Source organism: Saccostrea cucullata, unplaced genomic scaffold (assembly GCF_032062105.1).
Source record: "Saccostrea cucullata isolate Sc308-1 unplaced genomic scaffold, CSIRO_AGI_Scuc_v1 ctg52, whole genome shotgun sequence".
In the NCBI taxonomy this organism is placed as follows: domain Eukaryota; kingdom Metazoa; phylum Mollusca; class Bivalvia; order Ostreida; family Ostreidae; genus Saccostrea; species Saccostrea cuccullata.
In genome coordinates, this window is record NW_026931531.1 from 436,661 (window position 1) to 463,951 (window position 27,291).

Here is a 27,291-nt window from a genome sequence, read left to right on the forward strand (position 1 = left end):
ATTCTATATAAATAACACTAATCGTAACTTTGAAGTATTTGAAAAGAAGATTTTAGCCCCACCCTAGCCCCAAGGGTCATGATTTGAACAAACTTGAATCTACACTACCTGAGGATGATTCAACATAAATTTCATCTTTCCTGGCCCACTTGAGAAGAAGATTTTTAAAGATTTTTCCTATATAATGTAAAACTTGGGTCGGCCATTTTAGACCCACCATTGACGCGGGGGTCATGATTTGAACAAACTTGAATCTACACTACCTGAGGATGATTCAAAATGAGTTTCATCTTTCCTGGCCCAGTGGTTCTTGAGAAGAAGATTTTTAAAGATTTTTCCTATATATTCCTATGTAAAAATTTTGGCCCCACCATTGCCCTGGGGGTCATGATTTGAACAAACTTGAATCTACACTACCTGAGGATGATTCCAAATGAGTTTCACCTTTCCTGGCCCAGTGCTTCTTGAGAAGAAGATTTTTTTAAAATGCCATTAATTTTTCTCCAATTCATAATTATCTCCCCATTGAAAAGGGCATGGCCCTTCATTTGAACAAACTTGATTCCCCTTCACCCAAGGATACTTTGTGCCAAGTTTGGTTAAAATTGGCCCAACACATTATTTTCCAATAGGACATGCTTCTTAATCTCCTAGTATCTCATCTCATAAGATGAATTTAGACATTGTAAACACTTACATTTAATGTTTTCATATCATACTCGTTTCTGGTTTAGTTTACTGTAAAAGAAATAAATTAGCAGAAACCTGTCTTTTTTGTAAAATCATGAAACACTCTTTATTTCAACTTGAAAAAAAAAATCCAACATATTGGAAAATTCCAATATGTTCCTCGGTTGAGACTTTTTAGAGAACAATGAGTAAATGTTAGGCTTTTTCTACATGTTGTAAGTAAAATCCCTTTGATCTCCCCGTGTGACAGTTGTTTGAAAAAAGTACATGATGTGCTTAAGGTCAAAAGACTCGTGTTCATTTCAGTCTGTTTTCTATGGATAACATAACTGTGTTTTGTGATTGTTTTTTCCAAGCTTAGAATATAATTAGGTCACGTGGGGGCGCCATCCTTCATTTATAATTTTATTCACTTTGATAATTTGCAAATCACTTAGTTTAAACGCATTTTTCAGTTCTGCATCACTGAGAGAACTGAAAAAGCTTCCATCCAAGCATTCTTTTTCACATACAGACGCCAGAGATGGTAACTTGGTCGTTTTAAACAAGTTCACGACCTCTTCTGTTGTCATCTCACTGAATTTCTTTGTTGGATTCTCCTCGCGAGATATCGGTTGTATTTTACCCACTGGTCTTGTTACTTTTAGTGACGCCTGGTATCGAGGTGTATCGCTGACGGGTGGAGGGCGTGGCATGGACGCAAGCTTGGTCAGATCTGGGTAGTCGTAGGCAAGGGAGTCCTCTTCGTCACTGTCATCACTATCCCCTGCATCCTCAACAATAGAAGAAACTTGTAGGTCCCGAGTAGAAGGGGGACTTTTCACTTCTACTGAGTGTGAGCGCTTCAACTTTTTCATTTCATCATGGACCTTTTTCAAGCCAAGTCTAAAAGTCTTTAAAAATATAATATATTTTTATTCATCAGATGATTATAGTCGAATATATGGTGTATGTTATATTTGTATTCCGTTCTTTCGTCTGTTTTTCTGTCACACTTTGTGTTTAGCTCAGTTTTAAAGAAACTATTCAAGATATATAATAAAATTTTATACTCTGATGCACATTTATTAGAGCTATTAAACTGCATTTTGACTTGATTCTCCCTTTGACCATTAATTAACTTTTTCTTTTAAGAAATGATAGATATTAGGCAAAGTAATTCAACTGCATCACTTTGACCTTGAGCATTTCTTTGCCCTCAACACCCAATAATTTTAAAGAAAACATTCAAAATACTTTCAGCAACCCTGGTTAAACTTTGTGCAAAGCTATCTAAATTAGCCAAAAGTGTTTAAGATATTTTTATCAAATTTACATGATTAAAAATTTTTGGAGAGACATTCTTTTGCATCAACAATTTCAACTTGACCTTTAAAATTTCCTTGACCTCACATTTCTTTGTGTTTAGTTTTGTTTCAACGATACAAATCACAATATTTTATCAAGCATAATTTGCTTATAAGGGGTGTTAAGAAAGCTCGTTCCGGGATGAAATATTTTCAAAAATTTCAAAGTAGTGCTTTACTAAAGAGATGAATTTTCAAATCTGACAAAATCACTAGAGTGTGCTTTAGATTTATAGCAAATCATTTCTAGCAGAAAATTATAGGATTTTTCTTCCATATGAAAAAAAATATATATCTTTAAAGCACCCGAATGAGAGAAATGCTGGTCACTTTGAGTGAAAATAAAGGATAATTTACTTTTGTTTCTTCATAGCTTATCTTGCATCAGACAAGGTGATGAGCGTAGGTATAAGAACGATATATCATTTTTCAAAAGAATAGGTTTGTCATTTTGAAATATTTCACAGATTTGATAATTTTTTTTGCATAGTATTTGAAAGGATGTTTTGACCTGCGTACTATATATGTCACAAATATGCATCATCCGTAATTTTTCTCAACAGACATCAAGTGTTTTAATACCTGCCCTCCCCTTATTGATTCAACAAAAGATAGTTAAAATCTTATCCGTAGCAAGAATGGACTCTGTAAACATGAAATATCACAAATTATAAATTTCTTCTCATCGTATTTCTTTTTGAAAATAAAATAAAAATGTGGAACGAACTTTCTTAACACCCTTTACATATTTAGAAAAAAATCAAGTACATTTTTATACCTTCAGCTTTCCTTATACCTCACTTTTCTTCAATATATCTATTTACTAGTAGTTGTTTTAAGGAAACGTTTTCCAGATATATTTATGTAAGCTTACGTGAATGCACTGAAAGCATTTACACGAATGCAAATTTATGCAAATTTAATAAGGATGTCCTTTTATACCCTGGCCTTCACAATAACCTTTGACTTTACTATTTATTTCATATACTCCTATGGTGGAAAAGAGTAAGTAATATGAATATACCTTTGGCAACTTTGAAAAGTCAAGTCCAGTTTTCTTCGAATATTCTTAAAAGAAAAAAAAAGAAAAGTGTAAAACACAATTCATTTATAGGACTATTTCAAACTTTTTGCTCACTTCTTTTGAATCCATTGAATATAAAATAACCATAGTTATGCGAATTTTGACCGTTTATGTCCCTTTAAATATACATCATTCAAATTTTAATCTATTAAAAGATAAAAAAAAGTGTAAACCAATATAATTTCGTCTAGAAAGTATCTTGCATTTTTCCTATTCAAGGGTTGTCAAGTAAAATCGCAGATAACGCGTTTCTATTGAAAATATTAAGCGTAAAACAATGGAGCAAAAATGGGTGAAGATGACTAACAGTTATCTATATAAAAGAACCCTTAAAACAATTTATCTGTTAACAGGACATAAGAAATGGACTCCTGAAAATTTAAGAGGTGGGATCAGTACCTTGGAGAAGTAATCTTCCCCAATAGACTGGTCACACCTGCTGTGAGCCCTGTGTATTAGCCAAATACACGGACTGATCCATGATTAAGAGAAGGATTAATTAAGTAATGGTCAATGACTGGTATGAAAAACGCCATACAGCATCGACATATGATAATTTATATTTTTTTACTTGCTGACAAGATTATTGTATCAACCTTAAAATTTGCGAAATAATGAATTTAATCAAGAAGTTTGATATGTAGCGAGACTGCTGTCCCAAACTACAAATACAAAGTTTCAAACTCCAGTGTGTGCACAAGCTTCCAAACCAGTTTACTGAGGAATAAAATTATTTCAAGCATGTGCAACGGTGAAATCACCATATTTTAAGTAGGCTTATCAGCTGTAAACTCTTTTTTATCCGAGATGACGCTGTGTGACGTAGCCTTCCGCACTTTGGCGTAATTATACGTGCATCGAAAGGCGATACTATTTATAACATGAAAATTTTTTATGTTAATTAAGCACATATTTATTGGAAAATTGTTTGAATGTATATTGGTACAAAATGAAAAAAAACCTGAATGATTTACTACACTGTAACATGTTAGTACACTCTAAGAATGACACTACAGTATTTTAATTAACAAAGATAAACTTGAGATACATTTTGAACTGGTATGCTGCCCCTCCTCTTTCGTTAAAGTTCTGTTAAGGTTTTTCCAAAAGTCAAGATGTTCAAACATTTATTTTTACAAAAGCTCCAAAACTATGTGAGGTGTAAAGTTAAAACTTTTACAATTTATCAATATATCACTTGAAAACAAATATTTAAAAATTGTTTTGTTTTTTTTTTTAGAAAAAATATATCAAAAAATTGCATAATTAAAAAATGTACTTAAGTGTATGTACTTAGGTGTATGGTATTTTGTAAAAAATGTAATATTTTTTAAGTATTTGTTATCAAGTGATCAGTTAATCAATAATATATTTACAAACTGTAAACGTTTTAACTTTATAAACCACAAAGTTTTGGAGGTATTGTAAAAATAAATTTTGGGGCATGTTGACTTTTGGTAAAACCTTAATGTTTGCATTTGATGTAGGGAACGTGAGAATTTTTTATAAATAATTGATAAAGCTTGGAAGGGAATTTTCTTTTCATTTTTGATTAATTTTTCGTTCCTTGTCACAGATCATTGGTTAAGTCTAGGCGTTATATTCTAAGAGATAATAGATCAAACAGTTACTCCCTTTCATCTCCCAACGATTTACGGCGGGTGTGACCGGTCGGCAGGGGATGCTCATTCCTCCATGGCACCTGATCCCATCTCTGATGTTTTGGTCCGTGTTTGATCTACTCCTATTTTGTATTGTTTTATGGACCTTCGATCTTGAATACTGTTCGTTATCTCTATATGCTTCATCTAAGAATAAGTGTAAATTACAAAATTTAAATAACAAATTCATTTAGGATAAGGTTAATTTTATGTGTAACAAAACCGCTGAAAAAAACATCAAAGAAAAATTATTGCAATACAGTCGAGAAATTGCAAGCCAAAAAAGCATCCTTTATAATGCTGTTTTTTTTCTGGCAGTTGCAAAAGCAGCAGGATAAAAATACAGTACTTAGCATTATTTTTCTGCACTATTAATAGCATCAAACATTCACTTTCTACCAGTAATTAATATACTTACTTTGGGCACCATTGTCTAAAAGTCATTATAATACTATGTACAACAATTTACCTATACAACTAGAAACTTTAAAGTGAAACAGTTAACCCTTCTCAAACAATTCTTTCAACTTGTAATCAAATTAAGGTTTAAACTTATTTTTCTACTAGCTATAGGTTCCTTCAAGTATTTTAAATCATAAATCAACTTCTCCTCAAGAACAAGTTATCAAATAGTGGTTCAAAGAAGATAATAAACATATATCAATAACTGTATGTGTAAATATATATTATCTATACCAGGATGCTATATGTAATATGGACCACTAAACATTAAAGTAATTATGTTCATCCAGCGTAGAACTCTAACCAAAGTGCAACACTCTTTTTTATCGAAATGAAACGTTTTCAAAATAATTCAATTTGGTATAACATGAATCTAACTCCTCCATGCCACCTGATCCCACCTGTGATGTTTTAGAGGTCCGTGTTTGCTCTGCTCCTATTTTGTAATGTTTAATGGACTTCTGAGCTCGAATACTGTTCGTTTTCTCCAAATATTTCATGAATACAAAGCGTTCTGTTTTACCCCTTTCAAATATATAATAATGATGCGTTCATATCTTTTGAAAATTAGGTTATGATTCATGCTGTATATTTGAGTGTAAAGTGCTGAAATTATGCAACAAGAACAAACATATCTATTTCTAAAATTTTTCTATAAAGTTCTTCTTTAAGCAACAAAAGCATTTTTGATTTTTTTTTTCGCCTATCTATCCTAATATAAATCGATCAGTTTCTTTTTTACAGGTAATGTATGTAACAAACTAAGTATTGCTGGAAGATAATAAGCATGCCAAGATCAGACCATAAGCAATGTTTTGCCTGCAAATGTCTACTTACTTTTAATTTCTGAAGATGCAGGAATAATTGGGATAATTAATGAAACAATTTACAATGAAATAATTGGTATTACCAGTATGGACAATATTTAACATTTTCTTTTCAAATGTGTGGCAAAATTTTACGATAAATCATCTAACAGTATTTTTTGGCTTGATTTTTCTTTCTTTTTTTTTAATTAAAAAATCAATAACACACAGACATATAGGAGGTGGTTAGAATATTTTCTGTATAAAATAAGTTGTACAAAACATTGAACGTATCACTATATCTGATATCACTTCTCCTATACAAATATTGGCGCGAAATTTTACCTTCCACTTCCTGAACATCTGGAATCTCTTCGTAAGGACACTCTGGTTCATCGTCGTCGTCCTCTAAATCGTTGTCTACAAGTATAACATGATTCATACCTATATATTAAAGCTTAGAAATTTATACGCTAGATTTCAATATCAAAATTTAGTGCTCGGGCTCTTCATTACATCTCAGATATTAATTAATCAGCGCTTAACTGCACCAAACGTTTTTTAAAACTTTTTTGAAAATCTTGAAATAATTAATTCATACATTTGAGAGTTCAAAAATACGCCAGTTTAATAAGAAGTAAAGTAAAGACGAATTAACGATTTTGAATTATATAGTTTATCGCTGATTTTCAAATAAGGAGAAATCATATTGGAAAAACAAACAGACTCATTGAAGGAAATGCAACAGAGTTACATGTTGAAATGAACGAGCCGTGAAATCCATTATTAACACATAACTGAATTCTTTAGAATGTTATAATCTCAGATTTCATGCTTCGTGCTCCTTACATGCATATTTTAATTTTAAAATTGTATTCTCTTAATGACATATATCGGAGAGAGAAAACGAGAGAGAGATTTTAAGATTTACTGTAGTCGCCTGCCTAACGCAGTAGTTGGAACAGGCGTTGATTCTTTCGTCACGTCTACGGGGCGTAGAGACCGGTAAACCGGTCCTTCACATGAGATTATATAAACCGAGGTTTCGTGTAGCAGTAGGTGTTCAAAAGCCCTGAGTGCTGAGTATACGTCTAAATTTTTAGCCCTCTACCTGTAAGTGGCGGTGATTCAATGATGGAGAAATTCTCAAAACAACGTTAAACAACACTCATATGAATAAATTTACTTTACAAGCCCAAACTTATATCAACGGGTTTGGGTTTTATAAAACAAAATTTTCACTTCATGGAAGATGACATACAAAGATAACACGCGTTTATTTATTTATTTTTCTTTTTGGTCGTTTGAATACAAAAAAAACTTTTCCTAAAATCTTTACTCTCTGTTTCCTAAAGAAGCATTAAACTGAAACCCAGAACTGATGCTGAAACTTGAAATCACATTGTATGCATGAAGATGCTTTCATATGAAAATGCTCTTAAAACGATTTGTAAAAATATTTTTAATATAATCTTAAATATATCTTTAATCATAGATTGTTACATAACTCTTGCCTCAGGATGCAGGAATTGAAAAAGCAACATGAATTAATCTAGACTATATAGGGAAACTTAAACTTAAGATGGATTGTCTTTTCTGCTCATTGAGAAGATTTTAGAAGATGCTTTCAAATTTCAATTATTTTCTTCATTATTTCTCAAATGTTGTTCTTCAAGAGAGTAGTTTTATTTTCTTTTTATCCAAAAATGTTTTGCGGAAAACGTTTGGGTGAAATCGCCCAAAGGGTTTGGAGAAGTTGAAAATGTAAAAAAAAAAATGATCTTCAACTTACAGAGGAAAAAATCTCACTTGAGCCATTGGCAAAAAGTGACAAAACTGTAATATGATGTTTTAGACCTACCTTAGAAGTATAAAATCATTAAATATTTAATATTTTACGGGAACTGGATAGAAATACCTGGTAACGATATTGGGATTGGTGGCTGTTTTCTACTGAAGGGTGGGATTCTGGACACGGGCTTAGTGCCAGGAGATGGTTTTACCGCAGCAATCTCTTCATAATCATCCACAACCTCATCAGCAGAATCCTCGTCCTGGCCAGCCGTGTCTGTTGATGAACCCTTCTCAGGCTTAGCTAGATTGTCATGCAATAATGAAAGGAGTTATAGAGCATGCAACCTTAACTGTCAAAACAGTCAATAGAATTGTGAGTTAAATATTCTAAATTGCACATTGCAAGTTTTTTAGAGAAGAAATGTAGATTCATTCCAAAAACAAATATCATTTCTAACGTTTTATGGGTGGTGCTTTCTTTTTTCCAGGGCCTGGAGAACGATTGGATTTAGCATCTTTGATTTTTGTTGCCTCTCTAAATTGTGGACCCCCGACAGATGGTTTTGGAAATTCTGTAAATGTGACATATCAGTAACCAGCAATTAACTTATTGCTCCGTCAACAAGAATTTAGATGAGTTGTGCAGTTAACGCTATCGGCGTTTTACATACTAGAAATAAATGCAGGTAAATGAATATTTGTAAATAAATTATTTAAGATCATCAACTCTTTCACAACATGGCACTTTTTTTCCATTGTTTTGTCCCCTACAAATTTATTGATTTGTTCATGTAAATTAGTTGAAACTGATTCGCCGAGAATCATTTGTTAAAAAACGCTATTAGCCGGTGAATGTTGAAGCCACGCCCACAACGGTCAATATTGCTTGACGACGGTGATATTCCACAAGTATTTATGCACACAAAATTCACTATTATAAGCATATGATTACTGGGGTATGCTATTACATGTATTGCATATCCTCGGATGAAAATAGTTTTTCGTGGGATGAAAATTTTCAATGTTACACTCAAAAACATGCAACATTTATATAACATTTGTATGCAAAGCATGCAAACAATTAAATTAAAAAATTTATAGAATATTGCCTACCAGACTGAGTCGTTGGAGTAGGGGGTGCTTTTCTTCTATGGGTATCTGTACATGAAGAAAATAAATGCAATTGTAGAAATTTAATACAACGACTCATATCTACTCGCTCCAACCTATTGTTTTGCAAGATTTCTTAGCTCGGTCCTCGCTATACGTAGTTTGTATGCTCCATTAATCATTTGCAAAGAACATAAATGGATAAATAAGATACACGGCCTGGATAGAGACCTCAACAGAACAATATGGCTGCAGAGAAAATAAAAAAGAAATAATTTGAAACCACATGAAAAATCTCTAATTTGTTAATAACTTCCTTGCAAAACAAATTATTGATTTAAATTTCACGAGATTGGATCGTAAAAGGACCTGTTATTTTGTGCAAAATGGGGCATTCAAAAAACCTTCCTCTGATTACTTATTTCTATAAGGCAATTGAGGTAGACGAATAAACAAAAATATACATGACTGTTTTATATTTTGAACTACGATATGCAAACGGAAATGTGGACTCTTAACAAAACAAGTTTATTGGAGGACATATACATGTACATATGATATACAATAAATATATCACATCTGCATGTTTATATATGCAGTGTTGTCTTTAAAGAGAAAGTTTAAATGCATATTGATATAGTGGTTCATCTAACCAAAACTTAATTTCTTATTTGTATGAGTTCATTGAATAGAAAGGAAAGTGATTTTTCTGGGTTTTCTTAAATATCATACTTTGTTTGCTTTCAATATTTAAACTATTCTGAAACTGCCCTTTAATCCATCATGCGATCTTTTTTTAAGAAAAGAGTTAAGGGGAAAGAGGTTGACAATTTGGCAATCAAACGCCTTCCTCAACTACAAATTAAGAAGCTAATTGGATAATTATTGCAGTGATAAATTCTTTAACAGGTTTACTTTTTTTCTTAAAAGACACGAATCGCCTTTATTGGATGCGGATTTCGATTCGTCTAGATAAAAAGAAAGATTATGTAAGCAGCCAATTCAAACATTGAAGTGTTGGTATGTCAGCAGTCAATTCAAACACTGAAGTGTCGTCGATGCATCTAAAACTTCCTGGTCTTGATGAAGTGGAAGATAGTGCTATTTTTTCCCCCAAGGTTTGTATTTATAAAATTCATTATAATTACATAATATTTTGGACAGACTGAGTTGTCACAGAATTTGAGCATATTCATCCATGGGTTTCTGAATGACTCCAAATATTTTTTAAGGCAATGAATAGGCATCCAGGGAATACTATAGATTAATTGACATAGATGGCAGCAATGAATCTAGTCAGCTATGCACCCTTATTCTCTATTTCTTCTTTCTCTCGAACACACACACAAACACAAAAGAATATACATACAAGAGTATGTTCATTTTATTTATGTGCATGTTTGAATTATGAATGTAAAATATAGGTACAAAATTTACAATCCGATCACTAACTCAAAATTTAGTTTCATCCTATCATTCATTGACAGTGTAAAAGTTTCTAACTTTCTGAAAATTGTGCACTCTAGTTTGCATCTGTACCAGTAAAAAATATATTAGGAGGTAAAGTGATATTTGTTCGACAATAAATACAACAGCTGATAACGCACATGCAAACTAATTAGTTTTGCTTCAGTCGTGCATACATGAGAGGCCATTTTGAAATTGACTGCCAATTGTGAATAAGTGATAGTGATTTCATTTATTCAAAATAGGTGATATCGTCTGTTTGAAGAGGTAATATCAGCTTTTTTAAAAAGAGATAATCAACAATGTTAAAAAGTTAAATGGGAACAAAAGGGTTCAAAAGTTGGTCATGTGATCAAATCCTGTGAAGCCCAAAGGGCTTTCAGCAGTTCAGTATAAATTTGATCACTTTCTAGTCAACTAAGTTCATTTCCCAGTGAACTTTTTAAGATTGTTGCTTATCACTTATATTTACATTTGAGACGATTAAATTCCGAGTAAAACTGCATTTATTACAGGAACGGGCCGCCGTATTGCTATTGCTATTGCTATGCGCAATGACGTAGAAGTTGTTAGGTCTTGAAAGTTCGCCTCGCTCCAACATTTGAATATTTACAATGATGTTCAGCAGTCCAGCTCAGGAATTCTTTGTTTATAATGTAAGAACAATGATTCCTACTGATAAAAACCTTACTATATTATGAGTTCTTAATATATTTGAAGTCAAAAGCGGTGATGTCTCCTGTTTTAGTTTACATAACTTCAAAGTAATTTCGGGTTAATAAGATCCTTACTTTTCGAATAAATGATAACACCAACGCAAGCAGCGGAATAATTTTTGTTTATTTTGCAAGTTGTGGTATATCCCTATGCAACAGAAATCAATCAAATACTTTTACATGAGATGAAAAAAACACTTGTCGTGACCTTCAACTCGACATTAGGTATATCTATGACGTTTAACAATATCTATTCATGTGTCTACTCGATCCAAGTGAACTTGAAATAAAAGTGTCTGGACATTAACATTACACCTGCTTCATATCTGGGTGTTTTACTGACTATAAATGAAAGGGACCACCTAATAACTAAATTGTCTGACAAACGAGATAATTTCAGCTTTGTCCTTATTTATATGGTAATATTACGCTATTACATGTACAGCTTTTTACGCCTTTTTTCGCATAAATTAAGGTTACATTCTTCTTGCAATAAAACTGAACATTCAATTTTCAAAGAGAGCCAGGCTTTTCACTAGTAAGTTGATGTTACAGTGATTTCATCCGCCTCGTTTTAAGCCAACATTTCTGAGATCGATCACTGTTCGTCATCTTCACGTTTTACATTTTACACACAACAATATAAATGGCTGGAAAATCATACACTTTAAAAATGACAGGAAATAAATCTCTGTACAGGCGGTGTGATGTAACTATAAATAAAATTAATAACTTCCTTATTTGACTGTTTATCTGCGCTATTAAATTGTTAACACGTCAAAAATAATACAAATTTTAAAATGTAAATACTTTTTTGCCCATTTAATCAGAATTGTAACTTTTTGCTGCTGCACAAGATCAATTCTGCAATATGAATATGAAAATTGATGGCGAATTTTAAAACATGAACAAATTAAATGTAGCCAATTGTTTGTTTTTTTTTAGGGGGGTTGGGGGGTTGGGTTGAAATCACGTCGCAGGTTTTTATTTAAAAATCCAAAACTGTAGAATAATGAGTCTTTAATTTTCGATCAATTACAAATTCAAAAATTATTGCCTTATAGGAACAATGAAACAAATGGAGATAAGGAATGGTATTCAAGATCAAAAGTTGATAAAAACAATACAAATTAGGAGCAGAGCAAACACGGGCCTCCAAAACATCGGAGGTGGGATCAGGTGCCATGGATGAGTAGGTAAATAATGGACTAACAATTAGTATGAAAAACGTCAGTCAGCATTTGACTCAATGATAAATTGTATTTGCTGATAAGGTCATCGTTTCGACCATAACACTTACGAAATGATGACTCTAAACGAGACTGCTGATATTCTTGTTTCATTAGCTTGTTTTTGTCAATGATTTACCTCGTTTCAGAAATTGCTCATATGTAGAGCATGCTCTTGCATATCGAATCAACTGAGATATACAAACTCCATATGCAGGTGATGATGGTATATTGCTGCATAAGTAAGGGAAGTTGACAATTGTAAAGTTAAAGTCATCATGTTTATCATAGAGCTCGGTTGTTAGATTACAATTAAAGTATTATTCTTGTACAATATCCAGATATGAAACAGATCTGTCAGACTCGGTGGCATCTTTTATCTCAAGCTCATCGAGATACTAAGTATATGGTACCATTGTTCATTGACAATACGTTGTTGATATATCTAAATGTCGAGTTGAAGGCCACAGTTAGTGTTTTCTTCTTTTCATGTTTAAGATTTTGGACACATTCTGCTTCATATGAATACAAAAATAGGTCTGCTAATATGGTATTCATGGGAATTCAAAATTAAATCAAATATGAGGCATGGAACACTGGACAGATTCATATACAAAAGAGTAATCAAACCCTTGCGTATAAATTATTTTCCCTCGCAACAATACTCAAAGAAAACTTTAGAATGGAGTTAAATAAAAAAAGTAGGAATATTAACATTAGTATTTTCAGTACTTTATGGCATTTAGCATCATTTTTTTATAATAGATTTGCAACTATCCATCGCTAATTATTTTTTATTTTAAATTAGGAAAATCACTATGCATTATTACATGCGTACATTATCGAATTACATTAGTTAATTTACTTTTTATCACTTGTTTCGACATTTGTATTTCATTTATCAAATTCTTAGAGTGGTTTGGTCCCAAATAAGATTTTAACATAATTTTTAACTCACTTGGAAGAGGGGGACGAGGGGGTGGGAGTTCATTCGACGGAAGAAGGTGAACCATGGGTTTCTTTTGAAATTCTAAGTAAAGACTTCCTTCAACAACGTCCATGTTTACGTTGGTCGAAAAATTTCGGATTGTCATAAGTTCGTAATCCACGAAATCATCATATATTGGAGCATACACTTCAAGGTTTTGCACCACCTCACTATCCAGTGGTAGAATGGCTATAGATCTTTGACACGAGAATCCGCTCGTAGATGGCAGCACGCCTGCCGGTTTGTGATGCCCAATGACCACCTCTTGTCTGAAAATACCCGTAATCTTGAAGAAACCCTCGAAATGAGTGATGTTATCAATGGCCTCGTTCAGATTTTCGGTCATGACTCTTTCCATTTCAGAGTCTATAAAGCGTACATACTGAGGCATTTTGAAAGTTTCTACAACTTCACGTATCGTGTATGGTGTTTTGTCTGGAATAAGATAACACAAGACCTCTGCATCATAAGATACCAATATTTTTGTTTGGTTGATTCTGCATACAATACCCATGTCAGGAATTTCTCTATCTAGTTCCAGCTCGGCCCCGGTATGTATCCTGATGGGAATTGTCCAACGTTTTCCTTTGTGAGCATTAAAAGACACTCCCACCTTTATAAATCTTGGAAAATATTCCACAAGATCTTTCATGCTATGAAAAGTGTCTTTGAGACAATGCACATGGAGCTTACCACAATAACCCAATGGTATAAGAATTTCTGAACCAATATTTGAGTCATCTTTTCCTTCCAAAAGATTTGTGCCGACGGGGCGTGCTTTGACTTTTGTATAGTGTCTCTTGAAATCTAGTTTTATGAGATCTCCGTTTGAAAAGCTCTCAGCCTCGTTCTCACAGTAATATCCATCAGCGACTTTTACAATCGTTGGTAATTTGTCATTCACAATAGTAATAAAAGAAAAAGTCTCACTAGACCATTCAATACCATCATCAATTCTGTTTGCCATCTTGTTTAATCATTTTTAACCAAAATTAATTGCTGATAAATTTATAAACATCCGGGAAAGATTGATTTGAGGAAACATCTCTTGAATACAGGATCACTAAAATAACACGCTTTGTAAAGGCACTTAACGAATTGGTTATTTATAATTTTGTTGCAATTGATTTTCTTTTAACTCAAGTTGTATTATCTTTATTAGTATTTCAAGACCATAAAACTCCGGAAATAAATAAACATTTTATCCCTGTTCCTAATAGGAAACGAGATCATATATATATTTGTATATTGACAATGGTATGTTTAGATGTATAATGTAGAAAGACTCTTCAAAAAATACAAGAATAGAAATGTTAGTCAAACACATCAGTTTTCCCCTTTATCCATCTTTATTTCGACTTTGTCTTCCTTTTGATTACTTTTTCCTTTGCTTTTGCATTTGGATGAAACTATGTATGTTGATATTTGTTCTCATATTATAACCTTTAAATTTAGAACACATTTTAAAATGAAAGATATGGAGATATCGAACAGTATTCAAGATCAAAGCCCATAAATCAATACAAAATGTGAGCAGAGCAAACACGGACCTCCAAAACATCAGAGGTGGAATCAGGTGCCATAGAAGAGTGAGCATCCCCTTCCGACCAGTCACATCCACCGTGTGCTCCTTGTCATGAGTGGGAAATCATGGAAAATCCGTCGGCAATTCAGCGTATAAATAATGGACTAACAATTAGTATGAAAGACGTCAGTCAGCATTAGACTCAATGATAAATTGTATTTGCTGACAAGGGCATTGTGCCGACCATAGAACTTACGAAATGATGACTTTAAACGAGGCTGCTGATATTAAAACCAGTTCATGAATTCACATGTACATAAGTACAAATTTGTGCCAAAACTTAAAAAAATATTTAATTTATCAAGTATTGAATTTTCAGTTTGAGGCGAATCATATAAAATTTATCTGTTTACTTCCAGTACTTTTTTTAAAAATGTAACTGATTATGATAACTAATGGCTGTTAATTTTATAAATCCAAGTTATTTTTATAAATCCAATGTACATAAACTCATGTACGTGGCAAAGCTTATGTATTAGTCAGGTAAATTGAAAACTCCGTCATCAAACTAGTATACTATAATGACCTAACAATTGGTGTAAAACATGGCAGATAGAGTAAAACCCAGCAGTAGATTTTATTTAAAATTAAGGTCATTTGAATGACCCGTAAAATTAAAATTTGAAAAAGAATAGAACATGATTATCTATTTTTCGTGAATTCTAGAGAATCCAAAGAGATAATTAATCAATTATTCTGTAATCTCCTTTATAAAATCAAAATTAGTCCTTGGAGGTTTGGAAGGTCACATTATATATTTGCTTTGAATTTCGGAAAGAAATATTATAGATGATTCACGGATTATTCCTCCAGGAGATATTTAAGTACCCATTTCTAGGGGAAAGGTCACTGAAGCCCTTTCCTTTACTACTCATTAAAATATATATCCACAACAGTGATGGAGAAACTTCAGGAATACTGTACAACCATATATTCGAGAAGTGGTTTAAATCAGATGTGGATACTTAAAAATTCCATGGAACTTTTAGAAAATTTGAAATAACAATATAACTGATGTAACAATAATATCAACATCTCATTTGAAGTCATTATTTTGCAAGTTTTTTGGTCGATACAATGACCCTGTCAGAAGAAACAACCAATCACTGGCATTTTACATAATAGTAGTTACTAGTGGACCATTATTAACACACTGGATTATGTAAGGTTTTTCTCTCTCCCTTTTCCCCGATCATGACAAGATGCACACGGCGGATTTGACCGATCGGTAAGGGATGCTCACTCCTCCATGGCACCCGTTCCCACCTCTGATGTTTCAGAAGTCCGTGTTTGCCCTGTTTCTGATTTGTATTATTTTAGTGACTTTTGATCTTGAATACTGGTCATTGTAGGGTTTTTTAGATCTTAAAATCAAGGGCCCGACTGGGCTTTTCCATTTGGGAAAAATATTAACATTTGGTTGAAACGGGAAAAATGTTATTTTTAATATTTTTGTAAATGAATTCAAATAAGAGTTGTTTTTTTTATTTGCAAGGTATTTATTGACATTTTTACATTCAGTAAATTAGTCTTTGATGTATGCCTTTTAGATTTTTTTTAATTTTATTCCTATTATACATGTTACTGAGTTCAGACATTTTTTGACCATATTTGTCTGTTTTGATTTCTTTTGAGAATTTTCTTTTAAGAAATTGGGAAAACACATACTGTTCGTTATCTCCATATCCTTCATCTCCATATATTTCAATATATTAAATGAAAAAAGTGAAGAAAATGTACAACGATTGATTTCAAACTAAAGACAATACAATTCTGTAAACAGGGCATAAACAGGATCCCTGGAAATCCCGAGGGGGGATCAGGTACCCTGAAGGAGAAAGATCCCTGCCTTATATTGATATAGTAGAGGACACACCATTCGTCAAAATTAATTTAGTTTTAATCAACAAAAGCCTAACAATCAGTAGGAAGCCAAACTCAAAGCGTAGAAATTTAAGCATCATATTCCTATATCATATAAAGGTTTTTTAAGCAGAATATTATTTCATATGTAAAGATGACGATTAAAAATCTGAATTCATCTCGTTTGCCATATATTTTAGTTTTTAGTTGACCTTAGATGAATACGTCAAAATATGAAATAGATGTGGCAGACTAGAAATGAACATTTAGAAAAGAAGTATATTGCCACGCTGACAAAACTTATTTGATTTATTAAAATTATTAAACGCTATCATAGTTGCTTTATATGAATGGCAAGTGAAGCGCTTCAATATTCAATATTTTCCATTTTCATTGTACGATTTCTCTATTTTCAATGTATCTTTTCATTGTATATTTGCTTACTTTTCTTACTGTAAATTTTTATTTGTATTCTACAGTCGTCTGATTGACATTACAGAATACAAAAAAATAGCAATACAAATAAAAAAAATATGCAATTGCAATGCAATTGGAAAAGATAGAATGTTTGACGCGCCAAGGTTTGCAAATTTCCAAGAAAATAGAATTACAGCAAAGAAGTTCTCCCTTTCAAAATTTATGTTGTCATTATATCTGCACGGCACCAGGAATGATCGTATGCTCAATGCATTTCAGACGATCCTTGAAAATAAATTGTTTCCCATGAAAAGGAGAAAAAACTATGTTTTATAAAACTATTTCAGAAAAGGAAAAACATTTTCAAATCATGAAAGCATTTTTTAAGATATCAAATCCTCTTTGAATGAGGTCTATTTTTAACTTTTTTAAGAGTATGATCATTGAATCAGATCACGCAGCTGACAACATGTAGGACTGATCCAGAAAACCGGTTTAAATTGCGTTCTATGATTTGCTTGAGATATCACCTCATGCTATCAGAATTATATAATACGCAAGAACCTTGTGTTTAAGTGATTCATACATTTTATGTAATATGCTGATCGAAATCAATTGAGTGCTAAGAGATACACATGCATGTCCACCATACTTTCTCTCTGTGTCAAGCTACGAGAAGTAAGACTTAATTTAAAATACATACATTTTAATACATTTACTGAAGGCATTGAATCTTATATAGCCTTTTTATAATACACGTGCAAAACTTTATAAATGTCACTTATGGGGAACCGACAGCTATAATGTTTGTGAAATATGATGACTTAAAAATTTCTCTATCGTGAACTTCTTTTATACCATTAATACATACCTATCGATTTTTTTCGGTCTTAATTTTGATTTAATAGAAAAAAGTAAGATCTAGACATTATCACTTTCTAAACAGAGCGAGGCTAATGACAAATATGTTGCTACCTTAAAGGTATTATTAATCTTGCTTGAAGTCAATTTTTTGCGAATTCTATTAAATGACAAAATATTAGTAAAAAAAAATCCTTAAGCAAAAATTTTTAAAAGAAAGTGGGCAACTTTTATTGCAAATTTATATATATATATATATATATATATATATATATATATATATATATATATATATATATATATATATATATATATATATATATATATATGTATATATATATTGCTCGCCCAAGATGCGCATTTGTCAAAGCTTCTGCTCTTGAGTCGCGGAGATCGGTCCTTCATATGAGACGTTTAGATTGAGTCTTGTGTCGTAGTGGTAACGGTCGAAATTTTGAAGCCCCCCCCCCCCCTCCATCAGTATGTAGTGTGTCTCAATATTATTGAAGAATGTTCTAAGGGACTTTAACAAACAATGTTCTTAAAGTTTACAAAGAAACACGTATCCAGAGTTAAAAAATGGACACACATAAACTTTGAAAAAATATTGTAAAGTACATTTTAAAATACACTTTAAAAGTATTTTTTTAACTTGTATCATGTGGTAAAATTTTGCAGATTTTTCGTGCATTCCACTTTAGATTTCAACAACAAGGAAATAAAAATGCAAATAATTGTATGACTATATTGTACTTATTATTTGCAGCATTAAACAGATAAACAATTCCTTTATTCAGTCGACTCGATGATTATCATTAAATAAAGAACAAAGGCATCATTTACGTGATAGTTAGTATATATGTCCAGGAAATGCTACTCTAAGCAGAGGGTATAGTATACACTTATCCAATGGTTGTGAGTGGGATAGCTCTTTTATCAAACCCGCGACAGAGAACTATTCCCCGAGGGCTTGCAGACTATGAAGAATAGTTATTTTACCTTCTGAACTTGATAAAGGAAACATTTTAACAGAAGTATAATAATTGAAATAAGACTGTAATTTAATCTACACGGCGTTTTGACTGTTATATTTTAGTTGTGATATATCTATTATGACCTGTACCCTGTAATTATCTTCTTTCTATTTCTTATAGTGTATGTACATGTATTATACGGAAACAAACCTATTTTCTTTTCTTTTTTTAAATGAAATTAGCAAATGACAACTTTATGCAATTTTAATTGAATTGGATAATTATTTTCATTCAGCTTCTATTAAACGACAAAGGAGAATTTTTATCTAGAGCAAAGACATTTATGTGAACAAGCTCAAAGGTTTTTTTTCTTTTCATGCATAAGATTTTGCAAAAATTCTGCTTCACGTGAAAACAAAAATAGGTCTGCTAATAACGGGCCGAAATTGGTATCCATTGAAATTCCAATAAACCAGTTCACGATAAGGTACGTCAATTCCGTTTTTATTGAAGCAGCTGTTGATGATATCAAAAAGCCTGGACTTTAATTTACCGGTGGGAATGGTTGTGTATAAAGTTGAAAAGGCGTTAGTTTTTATGCTGTTGATTTTGGTACAATCTTGTGATTTCAAATTGTCCAAAAGTTCCTTTCAATATTTAGGTATCCACATCTGATTTATACCACTTCTTGAATATATTGTTGCACTTTACTCTTGAAATTTCTCCTTAATTACTGTTAATATCTTAGTAAGGAGTAAAGAAAGAGGCTTGGTTGGACATTTACTAGAACCCGCTATGTATCTTTGTTTGTAAGATTCTTATGAAGTTTCGAAATCCAATACCGGTATATTTATAGCAGTTTAAATTCATTTTGGTTCTAAAGGATATTAAAAATTTCAAAACTGTCCATATGATTTTAAAGAATAAACTTCCTTAGAAAGGGAAAAATTGGTATAAGTTGGATTTCCACTTGTAGTTCTTCTAAAATACAATTTATATAATGAGCCTACAAACGAAGACAATGTTGTTACCTGCTTTGTCAGCCAGGACCCGTACGTACTGATAATATGGTTTAATAACCAATCAAGGACCCGGAAGACAGTACACACCAAATTGCATTAAAAAAATAACAAGAGCTTCGTGGGTCACAACGCTTATCTGAGTAGCTATAGTCTTTCTGGTATTCATCGGCATATTTCTTTTTCTATATTCTTATGAAAAACTTTAAACAGATACCCATTCTATCCCAGGTGTCATGACTTGATCAAATTTAAATTCACAAAAAGTATATGCTTCATTACAAATATGACTAATCATGACTTTGATCCCTCATTTTGGGCTTTTTGTGGCTCCATCCCATCCCCCTTGAGGTCATCATTCTATACTATAATCTAGATACAAATAATCATTGCTTTGTTTCTCCTGGAAAAAAAATCATATACTTCAACGTAAAGCTCTGATCCTTTATTTCTGAACTAACCAACCCCCAGGGTACAAACTTCAATCTACACTACCTGAGGATAATTCCATATAAAATAACAGACACGTATTTGTTGTTCATGAGAAGATTTTTATGCATCTTTCCTATATATTCCCATGTTAAATTTGGATCCCCGGTTGTGGCCCTATCCTAGCAAAGAGTCATGATTAGACCAATCTTGAATTTACACTACCTAAGGTTGCTTCTGCAACGCTGTAACTAATCATGGTTTTGCTGTTCAAAAGAAGCTTTTTAAAGATATATCCTTTTATTTCTGAGTAAAACTTAGGTCTCATATTGGTCCGCCCTACCACAAGGTGTCATGAATGGAGGAAACTAAAATCTTAAGTATGTAATGAAGCTGTCGCTTAAGATTCGGCTTTCTATTCAGATGAGTCAGACTTTGTCCAAGATTTTATACGTGAAAAGAAGAAAACATTCGCTATGGCCATTAACTCGACATTCAGATATATCGACGACGTATTGTCAATTAACAATGGTTATTTCACTCTGGCGTCGATTCGATAAATCCCAGTGAACTTGAAATAAAAGAAACCGCAGTCTGACACGTATGTTTCATATTCAAGGTATTCTCTTGGAGAAAGACGTTAATGGTAATCTAACAACCGAGCTATATGACAAACAAGATGACTTTTACTTTCCAATCGTTAACCTCCCTTACTATTGCACCAATATACCTTCATCACCTGCATACGGGTTTATATCTCTCAGTTGATTCGATACGCAAGAGTATGCTTTACGTATGAACAATTTCTAAAACGAAGTATGTTATTGACAAACGAGTTGCTTAAAAAAGAATATCAGCAGTCTCAGCAAATAAGAGGTTTTTTTATTTGCAAGGTATTTATTGACATTTTTACATTCAGTAAATCAGTTTTTGATGTATGCCTTTTAGAATTATTTCACATTATTCCTATTAAACATGTTACTGAGTTCAGACATTTTTACTATATTTGTCTGTTTTAATTTCCTTTGAGAATTTTCTTTTATGAAATTGGGAAAACACATACTTTTTACCATTGGGAATGAAGGTTATTTCCGACCCCCTACGATCCCTAAAAGAAACTCTCTGTTATCTCAACATCATCTTCCATTACTTATGCAGCAATATACCTTCATCACCTGCATTCGGTTTTTAAATATCTCTCAGTTGATTCGATACGCATGAGCATGCTCTACATATGAACAATTTCTAAAACGAGGTAAATTATTGACAAACGGGTTGCTGAAATAAGAATATCAGCAGTCTCGTTTAAAGTCTTCATTTCGTAAGTTCTATGGTCGATACAATAACCTTGTCAGCAAATACAATTTATCATTCAGTTAAATGCTGACTGTCCTTTTTAATACTAATTGTTGGCATTATATATTTCCATTTCTAATTTTTTTCCCCTGTGATAACTCTTTGAAAGTTAGCGGAGTTGATTTCTTGATAATTCTACCGGAATGTAAATTAGGCAGTTCGATAAGTCAGCAGCTAAGGAGTCCTTATATGCATTCAAATCTGCGCATCTGTCTCTGTGTCTGATACTAAAGAGGCCAAATATGCATGTAAATCTTTTGCGGCTGCCTTTGTGTTTTACGTCAGTGGGAAACGACTTTTGAAATTGGCATGGGAATCCTCTTGTAATTTAAATCCTTGTCTACATTTTTAAAATATAAATCTACAATTTTGATTCACAATGAAATGGAAATATAAGGAATCACTGTCTAGTTAGTATAGTATGCCAGGGACATCAACAAAAGTGAGAAATATACTGGCATACTATACTGACTAGACAGTAATTCCTTAAATACACACTGAATTGTCGACGGACTTAAATCAAGTTATTTCCCGATCATGACAAGGAGCATAGAGCGAGTGCGACCGGTCGGCAGGAGATACTCACTCCTCCATGGTACCAGATCAAACCTCTGATTTTTTTTAGGTCCGTGCAACCCAAATATCCACGAATTCAAAATTATCACACCGTCAAAAAGTAATGATAATTTTCTTGACAAAAATTTTAATTCCTACATCAAAGGATGGTTTTTGGCAAGTTTTGAAGAAATTCGTTAAGTGCTTCCAAAGAAGAAATCAAAAATGTGAATGTTTTTAAAAGACAACAAAAAACAGGAAAGACGACATGCAGACGGAAGCCTGACACTCTTCGATCAGAAAATCTCACTTGAGCCTTCTGCCTAGATAAGGTTAAAATTAAGTAAGATGTGACGAAAAGAATTTTCCAGTGTGTGACTGGATATAATTTGACGATTTTAGTATTTTCTATCCCCAGGTCAGAAATAGAGATAGATAAAACAAGACTCGTTACATAAACATCATACCGTCACAAACACTGGAAGATATGACTGGCTCACTCAAATTGTGTCGGCAATAAAGGATAAAATATTGAAGGATTAAAGGCAAATTGTCACCAGACTCATAACCTTGCAGCAGAGTATAGGAATTATCAGTCAGAGAAATCGCGAGATCTATATGGCATATTCAATAGGCCAATAAGCATGGGACAAGTGAGTTGTGTTATTTAATAAATAAATTAGTACTAAAATTCTCAATACAGTCCTATGCAACCTCAATAACCAATTATATATATATATACCTTTTATATATATAATTTTAGATTGCCCTTTAGATATATATATATATATATATATATATATATATATATATATATATATATATATATATATAAATAATCATTAATTTGATCACTTACTTCTGCCAGGAGGCGGTGGTGGTCTAGGTGGTGGTTCCTCCTCAAGTTCCGGATGTGGCACCAGATGAATTCGAGGGGCCTTGCTAAATTCCAGATAAAGTCCACCGTCCACAAAATCCATATTGACATTTTTGGAAAAATTTCGCGCCAAGAAAAATTCATAATCATTTTTTTCTTCATACTCTGGAAGATAGACCTCAATATTCCTCACAGCCTCGCTATCAAGTGGAAGAATGGCTATGGCCCTCTGGGTGATCTTTTCTGCTGAAGTTCCAGCTAAAGATGGCTTGTGGTGACCAACGACCACTTCCTGTTGAATCAGTCCAATGATCTGTAAGTAACCATGGAAATGGCTGATATTGTCAATAGCCTCCGTCAAGTCCGAGGTCACGATTTTCTCGAAATCTTCATCTACGAAACGAATGTATTGCGGTAAATCGAAATTGTCTACAACTTCGCGTATAGTATACTCTTTCTCATCTGGTTCTAGATAAAATCGTGCCAGTTGATTTGATTGGAGCAGTACTTCTTTTCCGTCTATCTTGCACACAAGTCCAGCTTCAGGAATCACTCTATCTAATTGCAGCGTGACGCCTTTCTCGATTCGGACTTCTTCGGCAGAATAAAGCCCACGTTTCCCAGTGATAGGTCGTCCGGTTTTAACAAAGTGTGGAAAGTTCTTAATTAATTCTTCAACACTGTTAAATGTATTTTGCACACATTCCACTTTTACTTTCCCTTTGTAACCTAGTGGAATCAGAATGTCTTTGTCCGGGGATAAGTATCCCAGATCGTCTACTTTCGGTTTACCACCAACGCACCGCCCTCGTACTTTGGAATAACTTTTTTTAAAATCCAGTTTGATAAGGTCGCCATTTGAAAAGCTTTCGGCTTCATTTTCGCTGTAATATCCATCAGCTACTTTGACGACTGTTGGCAGATTGTTATATGCAACATCTCGAATGGAAAATGTTTCTTCAGACCATTTGATTTTCTCTTCTGCTGCCATCACTTATTTCTTGATTTGTAAAAATAATATACCATGTTAAGCAAACCAGGAAGGTTTTTACTTGACATGCAGAGCTAGATATGCTATGTTGTTATCGTGTTTGGTTATTTAACATATTCAAGGTAAAGTTTGTGTACGGCATTGCGTATAGGCGATAAATATTCAAAGAGGACTGTTTAATTAAAGGTTTTTTTTTATAATCTATTTAAAAGAATATTAAAAAGAATGGATGAAACCAAACTTAACGCTTTCGGCATTATTAAGAAACTATAACTTTAAAGCTTCATCTTTCGATCCTATCTCTTCAAACAATAATATTGATAAAATTTGATAATGAGTTAACAAGTTGATCTAATACTTAGATCATATATTAAAAAGTGTGTCCATTTCTTCTAAACTTTGTCTAAATTTGTGCAAGTCTAAACTGTTAAAGTTATTCTCCGACATATTTTGCAATATGCCTGATCTTTTATTTTTTTAATTTAATTTTTGATACCGAATGATGCACTCCGTTTGTAAATTAGTTTATCTAGTACATATAATTTATTTTTAATATTTTATCTGAGATTATTTGATATTTAAAGCTAGTTTTAATTGATAACTTAGACATCTCAAGCTTCTTGAAGACAACAAAAGAAATTAAGTCGAGGTCCTGGAGTAAACTGTACAATAACATTGAATGTTAGTAAATATTAGAGAAGAATAATAATCTATTTTGTACATTGCTTTGAGTAAGACAATAATTTTAAACTTTAAGGTCCTCACAAAGAAAAGGAAAAATGGTCCTTTATTATGAATAACATGTTCCAACTGTTTGAAGTCATCAGAATGAGCCCCAGAACTACATTTTCAAATGTAGGATTGGCAGTGAATTTATTATTTTATAACAATTAAATTCGTTGCGATGGTGTATTTTGCTCAGTGTGTAAAGATCAAAGCTGCTCTTTGCACTATTTTATCATACTTGTACGAAGTTTTCTCTAATGATATTTATATCGGTTCAATATATAGCATCCATAAATTATTGATAAATCAACAACTCGTAAATAGATGATTGTGTTAAAAGTTTAGCATGATTGGCAGAGATTTCTTCACGGCCATTTACAACAACTTAACGATCCTATACACGCACAGAAAAGAATTTAATTAGGGATGTATAGTTTTAAAAGACTTACCAAAGACGAAAGAAGTAAAATAAGACATGTGTGTGTTACTTCCTTGATCAGGGTCGGTGAATCTGTAAAATACAACATGAAGGATATACTGCTTCATCATAAGTGTTTTTCCGACGCCACTCCTTTAATTTAGATATAAAAATTATCCGTATAATTTATCGCATAGCTTAGTTGTAAAACTTCACTACATCACTGTTATTACTAAGTACACAAGACACTCAACTATTCGTTCACATGATGGTATGAATGATAAAAAATACCAGCTGGAGACGGGAAAAGGGTCACAGGCAAATTAACACATACATCTTTAAAAGAGACAGGTGGACATACAAGTGATTTAGGGTTTGGTCCATCTGAATTCACACACATCCTTAAAAGAGACATGTGGACATACAAGTGATTAAGGGGTTTGGTCCAACTGAAATTAACACACATCCTTAAAAGAGACATGTGGACATACAAATGATTTAGAGTTTGGTCTAACTGAAATTAACACACATCATTAAAAGAGACATGTGGACATACAAGAAGTGATTTAGAGTTTGGTCCAACTGAAATTAACACACACATCCTTAAAAGAGACATGTGGACATACAAGTGATTTAGGCTTTGGTCACTGAAATTAACACACATCCTTAAAAAGAATGTGGAAACATACAAGTGATTTAGGGTTTGGTCTGAAATTAACACACACATTAACACACATCCTTAAAAGAGACATGTGGACATGATTTAGGGTTTGGTCCAACTGAAATTAACACACATCCTTAAAAGAGACATGTGGACATACAAGTGATTTAGGGTTTGGTCCAACTGAAATTAACACACATCCTTAAAAGAGACATGTGGACATACAAGTGATTTAGGGTTTGGTCCAACTGAAATTAACACACATCCTTAAAAGAGACATGTGGACATACAATGGATTTACACTGAAATTAACACACATCCTTAAAAGAGACATGTGGACATACAAGTGATTTAGGGTTTGGTCCAACTGAAATTAACACACATCCTTAAAAGAGACATGTGGACATACAAGTGATTTAGGGTTTGGTCCAACTGAAATTAACACACATCCTTAAAAGAGACATGTGGACATACAAGTGATTTAGGGTTTGGTCCAACTGAAATTAACACACATCCTTAAAAGAGACATGTGGACATACAAGGGATTTAGGGTTTGGTCCAACTGAAATTAACACACATCCTTAAAAGAGACATGTGGACATACAAGTGATTTAGGGTTTGGTCCAACTGAAATTAACACACATCCTTAAAAACACACATAAAAGTGGACATACAATTTAGGGTTTGGTCCAACTGAAATTAACACACATTTAGGGTTTGGTCCAACTGAAATTAACACACATCCTTAAAAGAGACATGTGGACATACAAGTGATTTAGGGTTTGGTCCAACTGAAATTAACACACATCCTTAAAAGAGACATGTGGACATACAAGGGATTTAGGGTTTGGTCCAACTGAAATTAACACACATCCTTAAAAGAAAATTAACACACATCCTTAAAAGAGACATGTGGACATACAATGATTTAGGGTTTGGTCCAACTGAAATTAACACACATTTTTAAAAGAGACATGTGGACATACAAGTGATTAAGGGGTTTGGTCCAACTGAAATTAACACACATCCTTAAAAGAGACATGTGGACATACAAGTGATTTAGGGTTTGGTCCAACTGAAATTAACACACATCCTTAAAAGAGACATGTGGACATACAAGGGATTTAGGGTTTGGTCCAACTGAAATTAACACACATTTTTAAAAGAGACATGTGGACATACAAGTGATTAAGGGGTTTGGTCCAA

At 32.8% G+C, this 27,291-nt stretch overlaps 2 protein-coding genes across 8 annotated transcripts; both read right to left on the reverse strand.

Annotated features, from left to right (window-relative positions):
* Positions 1-618: 618 nt before the first annotated feature.
* On the reverse strand, positions 619-25,653 carry LOC134232894 (uncharacterized). Of its 7 annotated transcripts, XM_062714882.1 has the most exons (9): positions 25,456-25,653; positions 23,272-24,289; positions 8,957-9,001; positions 8,302-8,415; positions 7,968-8,144; positions 6,395-6,469; positions 5,200-5,214; positions 3,061-3,104; positions 619-1,583 (listed from the first exon to the last, which is right to left on the reverse strand). In XM_062714882.1, the coding sequence occupies exons 2-9, from the start codon at positions 24,278-24,280 to the stop codon at positions 1,059-1,061; spliced, it is 2,004 nt and encodes a 667-aa protein (XP_062570866.1). In that variant the 5' UTR covers positions 24,281-24,289; positions 25,456-25,653; the 3' UTR covers positions 619-1,058. The 7 variants fall into 7 exon arrangements, with proteins under 7 accessions (XP_062570866.1, XP_062570868.1, XP_062570869.1 ...); XM_062714884.1 differs by lacking the exon at positions 5,200-5,214 and having other exon boundaries at positions 25,456-25,652; XM_062714885.1 differs by lacking the exon at positions 7,968-8,144 and having other exon boundaries at positions 25,456-25,650.
* On the reverse strand, positions 13,190-14,656 carry LOC134232895 (uncharacterized). The gene has a single exon (XM_062714890.1). It carries the CDS (start codon positions 14,318-14,320, stop codon positions 13,205-13,207), a length of 1,116 nt encoding a protein of 371 aa, XP_062570874.1. The 5' UTR covers positions 14,321-14,656; the 3' UTR covers positions 13,190-13,204.
* Positions 25,654-27,291: the final 1,638 nt, after the last annotated feature.

What these genes read in the sequence shown, in the direction of transcription:
- LOC134232895 (XM_062714890.1), bottom strand. Translation starts at nt 14,320, where the DNA reads ATGGCAAACAGAATTGATGATGGTATTGAATGGTCTAGTGAGACTTTT.
- LOC134232894 (XM_062714882.1), bottom strand. Translation starts at nt 24,280, where the DNA reads ATGGCAGCAGAAGAGAAAATCAAATGGTCTGAAGAAACATTTTCCATT. An exon ending in ACCACCGCCTCCTGGCAGAA is followed by an intron (nt 9,002 to 23,271) that starts GTAAGTGATCAA and finishes CTTCATGTACAG; the next exon opens with ATACCCATAGAAGAAAAGCA. An exon ending in GAAAGCACCACCCATAAAAC is followed by an intron (nt 8,145 to 8,301) that starts GTTAGAAATGAT and finishes ATGACAATCTAG; the next exon opens with CTAAGCCTGAGAAGGGTTCA.